Consider the following 11,609-nt stretch of genomic DNA (forward strand, 5'->3'; position numbering starts at 1 on the left):
GGTCGATAGGGGACTTTATGGTGCGATGCCACCGGGACTGATAACCGGACGAGCCCAAGATGGCCACCGCCTCCGTCTCCGCCTACGCGGCAGCCACCGGCGCCGGTGGGGAAGCAGCGGCAGCGGCAGCGGCGGCGGGGCTCTCCCGTGCCCGTGCCAGAGCACGGCCTCCGCCACCTCGCCTCGCGTTGCTCTCCAGATCGCCCCCCGCTCGGTGGGTCTCCTCGATCTCGCTGCGCCGGGGGCTTCACCTGGCGGCGGCGGCAGCCGAGGCGAGGGAGGAAGAGGGGCCGGCGTGGGTGGAGCTGGAGCCGGTCGGCAGCGAGCAGCAGTTCGACCGCGTCCTCGCCGAGGCTCAGAAGCGCGGCGTCCCCCTCGTCGTGCTCTGGTAACGAACTAACTAACTAGGTTTCTTAGGAATTTAGGATTCACAACAGTGGTCACATAGGATGGAATGTTTACTATGGATCATGCAGCTTCAGCGTCTTGGTTTAGGCCTTACGAGTAAATAGGCATTGCCCTTATCGGAGTGTAAATCTTCTGTCTTGAATGAAAGAGGGTTCATTTATTGGTCATATTTAGGGGTTAGGGGCTCTTGGTAGCTTGTGCATCGTTGTTCATCTGGCGTCAGACGAAGCATTCTTTGCCGGTATCTTCCGCGAAAGGGTCGGTCTGAGTGGCAATTGAAGAGTTCACCTTCGCTTACCTAGAAAACACGTAATTGATATGTCTTCGCATGTGCTTGGCGATTTACTTCTAATTATGTGAGTTTGTGTGGGGACACACTTTTGTGCTTACAGACAGTGATCCCGTGAATCCGTGATCAGTGTGCTCAACGAACTGAATAGCATAGCATCTGTGCATTGCCGAAACTTAGTTTTACACAAAAAAGACCATTATGGTCGAAGCCTTGCACATTGCCTCAAGGGGCCGAATAGAAAATGAAGTCTGCAACATAAATTTTTTATTAAGATAACTCATGCACCCATCGTTATTGCCAAGCCCACAGGCAACCGACAGGGATTAATATCATAAGTAAGTTGCCAAAATAGTAAAATGAGCATTTAAACTAACTAGTAATAAATACATTAATGTAACATAATAACGATGATCATGTGCGGACAAAATAGTAAAAATTCTAGGTTTGACCAATTTCAGGAATAAGGAAAAAGCAAAATAAATTCCAAATAGATCCATTAAGGAAAAAAAAAGGAAATTACATGAAATAATAAGCCTTCGGGGTAAATTTGAGAAGCAAATAATTTTTTTTTCATAGGTTCTCTTGGACAATAAACACAGGGTGTGACAGTTTGTGTTTTTCTTATACTCCCTCCATTCCACAATACAACGTGTATAGATTTTTCTCATTTGTTCCACAATACACCTCATTTTTCTCTTGGTACCCGCATCCGTCCAATTACTCATATCCATTTATATTCACCCAATATGAGTGGTCAGGCACTAGAAACGAGAGCTGCATTGGTCCAAGTGCACAAATCTATATGAGGTGTATTTTGGAATGGAGGGAGTAGCTTGCTTCTGCATTGGCATTTCAACCATGCCTGAGAACTCAAATCTTGGCTGTGACTGTAATAGAGCTCAGTATTTCGGTGGCTATGGATGTAGGTTTCAAGTCTAGTTCTCCTTAAAAACAAAGATATGGAGCTCTTCTTGCAGGTTTCTGCTTTTTCATTGTAGCCAGTTAGATTCTTTGCTTCTGGTTCTGCTTGATCTGTTCAGTAATCACCATGTTGCTTATCTGTATTATCTTTACTACTTAGAAAGTAGTGCCATTGTACAAGGTGAGCATGTTTACCTTGCATATATTCCTGAACATAGGCACTCCAATACTCTTAGATGCCACATGATCTGTGAAGGGATTACCATTTCCCAGTTGTACTTTGAGTAGTCGTTTGTCATGGTAGTAACTGTCGAAATTCTTTCATAGTGTCTTCCAGTCTGAGATTTGACTTCATACTAGCAATATGTAGGACGGCGAGTTGGTGCAGAAAATGTATATATCTGAAGCCGAAGCTGGAGAAGTTGGCAGCAGAGTACTATCCAAGGTTAGAGCTTGTTTGCCACTTTTATAAAGCACCGTGTCACAGGAGTCGCTGGCAAACTGATGATCTCTGTCCGAACCTGTTATGCAGAATTCAGTTCTACTGTGTCGATGTCAATGCTGTCCCGCAGAAGTTTGTGAATCGTGCAGGAGTAACAGTAAGTCTTGACATGAACTTGATTGGCTCTTCAGTGCTCTCTCATCGGTGAATACTGAATAATGATAGAGAAACATTTTATTGATTTCCAACTCCCAAGTGTGCTTCCTAAGTAATAATAATCCAAAGACACTGCTATGCTGCATTTCTTCCTTCCGTCCTTTTCATGTTTAGAAGTTCTCGGCTTCCTTTCTTGTTCTTCTTTCCCTATTTTGGAGGAAATGGTTGCCTCCTGGGAAATTTATTGTATGTTGCCGGCTTTCTGCAACCTGTACCCAAGTGTTGTTTGCTCTATCCTTTAGCTTTGGTAACAGAGAGCATACCAAAGATCTCGCCATCATGTATTTGGATTCATCATTATCTTGTCCTGCAGCAACTAAATATATGTTGGGATCTCCACGTACATATATATTAATCAAACACTAATGCCTTCTTTTGTCTAATGCATGTGATCTGTTGTGCGGAACTCGAGCAGAAGATGCCTGCTATACAGGTACAAGTTGATCTTGTTTCTTTCTTTATGGTCTCCATCTTGGCATTGTATATCCTGATGCTGCTGCTTTTTGTCCTGAAAAGATGTGGAGTGACTCCCTGAAGCAGGCTGAGGTGATTGGCGGCCACAAATCTTGGCTGGTGATCAACGATGTTCGGAGTATGATCGAGCAGGAGGAATAATCCAATGTGTGTTTTGGTGCGACGATGATTTTTCGCGACAAGACATGCCTTTCAACACGTGTAAAACGGAGAAAATAACACGAGGCAACCATCAAGTCATCAACACGTACTCTGAAGACTGAGCTATATGTTTAGTGTTGTATAATGATCATGCATAAACACCTAGGGTTCTTAAAGAAAGAGGGGCTTCACTTGTTGTAAGTCCTCTTTAGAATTTAGAGGATTGGTATGAAGTACTATGTAGCTACTGGTGGCTTCATTCCTACGATGTTCATGATGTGTCTATTATCTTTAGTTAGTGGGATTAAAGGCTTTTTACATCAGTCAGTAGTATAAGATACTGAGTCAACGACCTTCCAGAAATCAGAATTCATGTTTGAGTGCTATGGTACCAATCCACTACTCAGATGATCCTTGCCTTGGGTACAAGTATATGAATACAAAGAGTATACATGAAACTTAACGGTATATATTAGAGAGGTAAGAACTATGCTGGTGTGTTCAGGAATACTATGTCACTTGGGATGGATGTTGACTTGGATCAAAACCCAAGAGTGTGCTAACTGAGTATTTAATCTGCAGCAGCGGCAAACAGGCTCCCTTGTATATTCCAATAATGCTCAATTAGTCCTTGCATTGCATGCATGCTTTATTTGTATTATATTTTTCCCAACTGTAAACAAGATCCAATGCTTTTCTCTGCCTGATTTTTTTTCTTTCAATATGATTGCAACTTCAGCACTTCCTTGTGTCTGCCAAAAATAAAAGTAGGAGTAATAAAAAAAACGCACTATGTTTGCACCCTGCAATTCAGGATAATAAAATAACAACCAAAAAAGAGTTGTCTGTTTGTTTGACTTATCAAAATTTCAAAGAAGACCATGTTTTCTTTATCCCTCTTGGACCCACTGTGACAGGCGGTAGAGCCCACCCGCCAGTCCTATCCTAGCTGAGCAGTGACATGGGATGGTGATGCTGTAAGATTCGTGTGGGGTTCTGATGGACGGTGGATCCATAGGGGCAGCCAGACAAAGGATGGGTCTCTCTCGGGAACGAAAATTAAAAAAAGAGCACACGTTGCTTTCTACTTCCGCCTCTTGTGCATTCTTTTTACGTTTTGTGCTTGGTCTCTCTCCCGGGCGGCAGCCACTCCTATGAATTTCCCGATACCAAAATCCTAACCAAATCGCTATTTTTAAGACTAGATTCTCTATTTATATTATGAAAAAAAAACTCCCCCAGCTCTCATCAGCTTTATCATTTCGCTAACTAACTAATTTTATTCCGGCCATTTTTTTCGTAATACCGAGAGACCATGAAATATTTCAAAGTGACGTTGCTCATCAACCGCAAACCGAGTCTAAAAATGCATTGAATCCACTATACACAATTTATATTCAATGAGAGAATCGATATTCGTCTTTGCACTCATACGACAACATTGTGAGGACATTTGGCTTGGTGACTTGCACCATATAAAATAAAATACGGTTACTTTTTGTGATCCGATTGTGAAATTAGATATCGGCTGAAAATTCCACCACAAAATATTGATTGATACTACAAAAGCGCTTTGATCCTCTGTGCAAATGATAGCCATCGCTTTCGGTCCCTCTAACCACCAAGACTGACAAGGACTACAAAGGTTGAAAATAGGAGGAAATCAATGCCCTTATCCTAAATGTTTCAAAAATCCTAAACCAATTCAACCATATAAAACTGTAAAATAGAAAACCAGAGTCAAGCTCTCATGCAGCAAAGATAGAAGAAACCACGGTAATCTTACGTCAGTGGAGTGAGTCGGAGGTCGAGTGTCAGTGACTCCGCTGAGACAAAAAGGAAGTGACACCATGGATTCGCTTGATGTCATGGCTCCTGGATATTTATACCATGTGTTATCGTCAAACACTTGTTCTATCAATACTTTAAATTTTCAGATCGACACACACATATATTGTTTCTGGGTTTATTTTCCTGAGAAAATAATACAGTATATATAACAGAAAAAAATAAGGTATGGTTCTCTGGGTCCACTTCCTAGCTAAGGGAGAGGGCCGATCGGCCAATACAACAAGAGAGGAGAATGCACAGAGGACACAGCTTCCTTTTCCTCTTCCTTCCTTTCTTCCCCTCTCCCTCCGCCGAACCCTCCTTCCACCCCACCCCACCCCCACCCATGAGCGCCCGCCACCTCCAACGAATCCTCCTCTCGTAGCCGTCCTCGCCCCCCTCCGCGCCGCCCCGCTGGACCTGGCGTGGAGCGGAGATCCATCCATCCACCCGGACTCGGATTGATTCCTTCCCTCCTCCCTCCCGTCTGTCACAGGTGACGAACCCTAACTCGCCCCGACACCACAGTTACTCTCGATCGGAGCCCCCCGTTTGCTAATCGAGATATCCATGTTCTTGTTCTCCAATCTGTTTGTTTGTTTGTTTGTTGCCGATTTGTTGGCTGCTTGGTGGAGTAGTCGTGTGGATACTAGATAGCAGTGGGTTTATTTTATTTTTTCCGGGAAAATTGGGGGCTTCTGTTCAACCCTCGTCAAGTCCGCCGCCATAGGTGGGGGCTTTTCTGGTTCTTTTTACTGTCTGGGGACATAATTGATGGGATTAACTTGGGATTGGGTCGATTTCCTTTGCGTCTGTGTGTCTGCCTGTTTTCTTTGGCTGAGGTTCTGCTTCTGATCGTTCTGTTCATCGAGTTCTCTGCAGAAGCTTCGTGTGTTTGTTGACAATCGCGTGCGGAGTTTGGATTTTGATCGCCATCTTGTTGTTGGTTTCAGGCTCTTGTGTGGAAAGGAAGGCAGGCAGAGCAGGCTGTGATCAAGGCAGCGATGGCGCCGTCTCCGGCCGGAGCTGCTGGCCCCACCTTTGAGGACCTTGAGCGTGACCTACAGGCTGTGCTGATGGACCAGAACCATGGCTCCTCTGCTGAGGAGCTCAACATGTACCGCAGCGGCAGCGCTCCCCCTACTGTTCAGGGCGCCCGTGCTGCCGTTGGTACGCTCTTCTCTGCTGCGCCCCCAGCTCATGTTGACAGATATGGCGGGGGCAGCAGCAGCGGTGGTGTCGGTGACATGCTATCTGAGGAGGAGATACTCTCTCACCCAGCATACTTGCAGTACTACTACAGCAATGAGCACCTCAATCCGAGGCTGCCGGCACCGATGGTGTCGAAGGAGGACTGGCGTACAGCACAGAGATTTCAGGCTGTTTCTGGCGGCATTGGGGATAGAAGGAGGAGGCCCTCGGAGGTGGCGAGTGGAGGTTCTCTGTTCTCTGTGCAGCCAGGAGCACATGAAGGTAATGGTATGGAGTTTCTTGTGAATGATGGAATGAGCAGAGGTGAAAGGAATGGGCTCGCACGTCAGCAATCATCTGAGTGGCTTGGGCAAGGCACTGATGGGCTCATTGGGTTGTCTGATGTAAATGGACTTGGATCCCGTCGCAAGAGCTTTGCGGATGCCTTGCAGGTTGAAAATCTCTACTTATTGGTTTTGCTTTTGCTATGATCATGCTTTTACCTTCAATAGTAAATGCTTTATATGAACGGAAATTTATTGCTCGTCTAGTTATAGCTGTTGGTCGATTGATGTCGTGTTCTTATTTTGAGATTGATGTTGTGTTATTTTGATTGGTCACAAGCAACACTTAGCCTTCTGACCCAGCAAAATATATGTTCATACCTTAATTTGATGCATGGAAGAGGTGACTTTTTTTTTGTACCTAATAATACAATGTTGGTACTTCGCACACATGCTTATAGGCCACTACCACTACAACGGATCACATTCATGTCTACAGTAGCATGCAAGTTTCTGTTTGTTTGTTTTCTGATTTAGAATGGTTTCCATGACAGGAAAATATGAGCAGTCCTGCTGCTAAAGCTGGTCATCTTTCACGCTCTAATAGCCGGAATGCTTTTGAGGGCCCAAACCCAACTAGATCATCTGGTTCATCAAAAGCACAACTGCAGAGTAGGTCTGAATCCATTAATGGCTTTCGATCTGGTGCCACTTCACCTAGTCTTGTGAGGGTCCAAAGTTTAGGTTCTTCAATGTCCCAGACATTTGCTTCTGCAGTAGGCTCCTCGATCTCAAGAAGCACCACCCCTGACCCTCAGTTGATTCAGAGGGCTCCAAGCCCATGCCTTCCTCCAGTTGGAGTTAGGATGGCAAAAGCTGATAAGAAGGTTGAAGGCGCAGGTGTTGCTTCTCATCATAATCATGATGGTTCTGATACTGCAACAGTTCTATCTGCTATGTCCAACTTAAACCTCTCTGGGAACAACAAGATGGCCAATTTAGAAACTGAAGTGCAAAATCACATTTACCAGAACTTTGGTGATCAAAGAGACGTGCTGTTTAATGTTCCAAATGAACATATACAATTTCCTCAGCAGAAATTAGTTCAAAGTGCTGATGTAGAGTCACTAAACACCCCAGAATATGCAGTGTTTCCAAATGGTAGCAGTAACTTCAGTAATTCAAATATGAATAAACTGGCAGCTGAAAGTAAGAGCAAGTTTCCTACACAATCAAATCATGGCAATGCCCACAAGAAGGGATCTTTTCTGAGCCCAACTGGTTCTGCGTATCTATACCAGAACCTGAATGGTAATAGCTCAAACGTTGATGTGTCTGGACGACATCCAAAGGCCAGTGCACGAAATTCTGGTTCATCCATGCTGAACAATCACCTGAATACTGGTACTCTCTCAATCTCTCTGTCCCCCGTTATTTTCGCTTCCATCGTTTCCTGACTTGTGTTTTCCTGTCCAGATGATGAATATGTCAACCTTCATTCAAATCAAGGGGGGCCTGGTTTTCAGGGCCAACCAATGGACACAGTGTATGCGCATTACTTGCAGGCGAACTCTGACTCTCCCCTTGGTGCAGCTGCAAACATGAGTCCTTTCCGTGGGAGTAACTTTCCTGGTTCAGGCCACCTGGGTGGTCCTGGATTTTCAAAAGCTTATCTTGGATCGTTGCTTGCTCAGCAGAAGCTACAGTATGGTATGCCATACTTGGGCAAATCTGGTGGTCTTAGCCCAACTCTTTATGGCAGTGAACCAGCATATGGCATGGAAATGGCATATTTATCAAGTCCAACATCTAGCCCTTTTATCTCATCTCCTCAGGGCCATGTCAGGCAAGGAGATAGGCTAACGCGTATTCCATCCATGGCAAGGAGCACCACTGGAGGAACTGTGGGATCATGGAGTTCAGAAAATGGTCTAATAGATAATGGTTATGGGTCTTCTCTGCTGGAGGAATTCAAGACCAATAAGACCAGATCTTTTGAGCTACTAGATATTGTTGGTCATGTGGTTGAGTTCAGGTATTACTTCCTGGACTTTAAACAGATTAAAATTGCTATTTTACATGGGATTCTTTTTTTTTAGGAAACATGGGATTCTAATATGCTCTCTCTCTCTCTCTCTCTCTCTCTCTCTGCAGCTCGGATCAGTACGGAAGTCGATTTATACAGCAGAAACTTGAAACAGCTTCTACTGAAGAGAAAAACACCATTTTTCCAGAAATCCTTCCCCAAGCACGAACATTGATGACTGATGTTTTTGGAAATTATGTTATACAGAAGGTGGGCAACCATTTTATGCAACTCTATTGAAACAAATTTGATTTATTCTATCAACAATTTGTGAATGTATCTTATTAGTTAAGACTTCTCAACCTTGCTTGCACTTGACAGTTCTTCGAATACGGGACTGAAGCACAAAAGAAGCAACTGGCAAGCCTACTGAAGGGTTATGTATTACAGCTGAGTCTTCAAATGTATGGTTGCCGGGTGATTCAGAAGGTGGGTATTGCTAAAACTGAATATTTCCCTCTCCAAACCAGTTCTAAAGACTAGGTCTTGATTTATCAACCACTTAGCTCTGGAGTCTTATGAGCATTCTATTCTGCTGTAGGCTTTAGAAGTGGTTGGTGTGGAACATCAAACACAAATGGCTTTGGAGCTAGATGGAAGTATCATGAAATGTGTTCGTGATCAGAATGGCAATCATGTTATCCAAAAGTGCATAGAATGCATCCCTCAAGAAAGGATACAGTTTATTATTTCTGCTTTTTATGGACATGTGGTTGACCTTTCCACCCATCCATATGGTTGCCGTGTTATTCAGGTACTGTGTCAACTCATATCTGGTTTTAGTGGATGTGTTCCATTTAAAACTTGCTAAATTCACCCACCTGTAATTGTATACAACCAGAGAGTCTTGGAGCACTGTGATGATGAAAGCACACAAAATGCCATGATGGAAGAGATCATGCAGTCTGTGGTTCCTTTGACACAAGACCAGTATGGCAATTATGTTATCCAGGTAACTGCTTATTCATTTGCTTGTTAAATATTTGTGGTTGAAACATTAGTTTCACTTATAGCAATGAGAGAGGATGCACTATGTTGAACTTGTCTTAAAAGTTGGCAGTAACTCACCATGTGCATGTGCTTACTCTTGTTTGTATATCTAATTAGAAGTAGTTTTAGTTTTGAATCATCTAATCTAATATGCTGTTCCTGTTTTGTACATACTTTTAGTCGGTTTCTTTTTTGTTGTTGAGCGTGCTCTTCTATGATCATGGACAGTTTTTTCTGTTTACTTTTCGCTTGTATTGCTGTATTAACTAGCATTTAGCTTCTACTTCAAATTTCTTGCATCAATATACACAACAAGCTTCCTGTTTCTTATTTTGTAGCATGTCTTGCAATACGGGAAACCAGAAGAACGTACTTCTATAATTACACAACTTGCCGGACAGATCGTGAAGATGAGCCAACAGAAGTTTGCCTCCAATGTTGTTGAGAAATGCCTTTCCTTTGGTTCTCATGAGGAACGTCAGATTCTAATTAATGAAATGCTTGGCACTACTGATGAGAATGAGCCATTGCAGGTGTGTTTTCTGACCAGCTATCAAATTGTACTTTCTCTTTGTTCATAACATACTCTGTAGACAGGAAGTAAAATGATATTTACGTAATATACTACCTCCGTCCGGGTTTAGAAGGCCCACACAGAATTTTATGCCAAACTTTGACCAATAATTATAACAAATAATATTTAATATATGTATATAAAAGTTACGTCATTAGAAAGTGTTTTCCGATATGAATTCAACAATATCATTTTTGTGCCACAATAAACTCGTATTACTAATGCAATTTTTGGTCAAAGTTTGGCACAAAATTTTATGTGGGTCTTGTAAACCTGGACGAAAATGTGGGAGTACATGAGTTATGTATTTATTTAGCAGTTGTATGGCTGCTTATGATGTCTTGGGGAACTTGAGTTTTGTTTATTACTTTATTATACTATGTGCGTGAAAATATGTTTTCATTACCTCATTTTCTGTTTTGACATGCAAAGTGGGGATACCATAGGTCTGTCTTACTCGTGCTTGAACTTTGGCATTCTCGCAGTTTTCTGATGTGCAACTATTTTTCTCCAGGCAATGATGAAAGACCAGTTTGCTAACTATGTAGTGCAAAAGGTTCTGGAGACTTGCGATGACCACAACCGTGAACTGATTCTTTCACGTATCAAGGTTCACCTGAATGCACTGAAGAGATACACCTACGGGAAACATATAGTTGCCCGGGTTGAGAAACTTATTGCAGCAGGAGGTACTAAATTCCAAGCCCCTGGTCCTGCTGATGGCAATTCATCGTTCTCCCTTCTGTATATTTCCTGGTTGCAGATGTGTTTGCTTATTGCTTTAAACTTTTGGCATTTCAGAAAGGCGTATCGGGGTCTCATCGTCGTCTTGCAGAGATTGAATGGTTAGTTTGACAGAATAACACCTGTACAGACAGATAGCGAGGCTAGCCTTACCAGTAGTCTTGTCCAGTGCCATCGGAGAAGTTAAAGCTTGCGAAGAAGCCTTTGATGTAAATAAAGGAGGGGGCCTCTGGGAATAAAAAGAAGAGATTTTGCTTGTTCTAAAGGAGAGAAGTTGTATATTTGTACCGTTTTTTCCCTCTTCAAGTAAGATATAAAGGCAAAGCATGGAAGCAATTAGCTGAAATATTTAGGGTAGATGATGGGAAGCAAGGACACCTGTAGATCCTTTTGCCTTGGGTTTCATCAGTGTACAAGGTTCCATCTCTGTAAAGACTTTTACTTTACTGACGTTTCACAGAAATTAAATGCATGTCTCTGTTCGTCAAATGCCTGCATGCAGCCCTGAGAGTACCAATACATCAAAATTTATTTGTCATTCGTCTGGATTATATGCCATATGTCTTACTCTTTTGCAAACTAGCTAACCGTCAAAATAATTGTCTTTGTGTTATTTTGGCAAATTGCTGCACTTTTCATGACGCTGCATACCGTCCTCCAGTGACTGAATCCATGAAATAATATGCACAACAGATAAGTCAAACTTCTTAAAAAAATCTCCATCCTTACGTCAAATTTCTTAAAATTGATTAAGACTAAAAAACTTTACTAACATATACAACTCTAAATTAGTTTAAGTTAAATTTGTTAAAATTATTAAAAAAATCTACCAACACATACAACAACTCTAAATTAGTTTTATTAAACCGTCATTATATATATTTTTATGCTCCATTATAATAATGTGATATTGTAGATTTTTGCAGTGTTCTATAAACTTATCAGATTTTGAAGTGTTTGACTTAGGACAGATTTAGAGCATCTTATATTTTGTAATGAAGGGACTACTATCCAAA

The 11,609-nt window shown here is 42.4% G+C and overlaps 2 protein-coding genes across 2 annotated transcripts; both read left to right on the top strand.

Moving 5' to 3' along the window:
• The first annotated feature begins 13 nt into the window (after positions 1-13).
• Positions 14-3,293, top strand: LOC100836870 (thioredoxin-like 3-2, chloroplastic). Its single transcript, XM_003570363.4, has 5 exons — positions 14-388; positions 1,992-2,066; positions 2,154-2,220; positions 2,695-2,712; positions 2,796-3,293. The coding sequence occupies exons 1-5, from the start codon at positions 60-62 to the stop codon at positions 2,892-2,894; spliced, it is 588 nt and encodes a 195-aa protein (XP_003570411.1). The 5' UTR covers positions 14-59; the 3' UTR covers positions 2,895-3,293.
• A 1,704-nt stretch (positions 3,294-4,997) lies between these two features.
• LOC100846732 (pumilio homolog 3) lies at positions 4,998-11,082 on the top strand. The gene is made up of 11 exons (XM_003572903.4): positions 4,998-5,220; positions 5,678-6,367; positions 6,754-7,603; positions 7,676-8,234; positions 8,354-8,495; positions 8,607-8,714; positions 8,827-9,039; positions 9,127-9,237; positions 9,614-9,808; positions 10,364-10,538; positions 10,651-11,082. The coding sequence occupies exons 2-11, from the start codon at positions 5,729-5,731 to the stop codon at positions 10,689-10,691; spliced, it is 3,033 nt and encodes a 1,010-aa protein (XP_003572951.1). The 5' UTR covers positions 4,998-5,220; positions 5,678-5,728; the 3' UTR covers positions 10,692-11,082.
• Positions 11,083-11,609: the final 527 nt, after the last annotated feature.

Source organism: Brachypodium distachyon, chromosome 3 (genome assembly GCF_000005505.3).
Source record: "Brachypodium distachyon strain Bd21 chromosome 3, Brachypodium_distachyon_v3.0, whole genome shotgun sequence".
Lineage (NCBI taxonomy): Eukaryota > Viridiplantae > Streptophyta > Magnoliopsida > Poales > Poaceae > Brachypodium > Brachypodium distachyon.

Coding starts and splice junctions, on each gene's coding strand:
- LOC100846732 (XM_003572903.4), top strand. CDS start 5,729: ATGGCGCCGTCTCCGGCCGGAGCTGCTGGCCCCACCTTTGAGGACCTT. Junction 6,368..6,753: donor GCTTTGCGGATGCCTTGCAG/GTTGAAAATCTC, acceptor TTTCCATGACAG/GAAAATATGAGCAGTCCTGC. Junction 8,235..8,353: donor GGTCATGTGGTTGAGTTCAG/GTATTACTTCCT, acceptor CTCTCTCTGCAG/CTCGGATCAGTACGGAAGTC.
- LOC100836870 (XM_003570363.4), top strand. CDS start 60: ATGGCCACCGCCTCCGTCTCCGCCTACGCGGCAGCCACCGGCGCCGGT. Junction 389..1,991: donor GTCCCCCTCGTCGTGCTCTG/GTAACGAACTAA, acceptor AGCAATATGTAG/GACGGCGAGTTGGTGCAGAA. Junction 2,067..2,153: donor GCAGCAGAGTACTATCCAAG/GTTAGAGCTTGT, acceptor CCTGTTATGCAG/AATTCAGTTCTACTGTGTCG.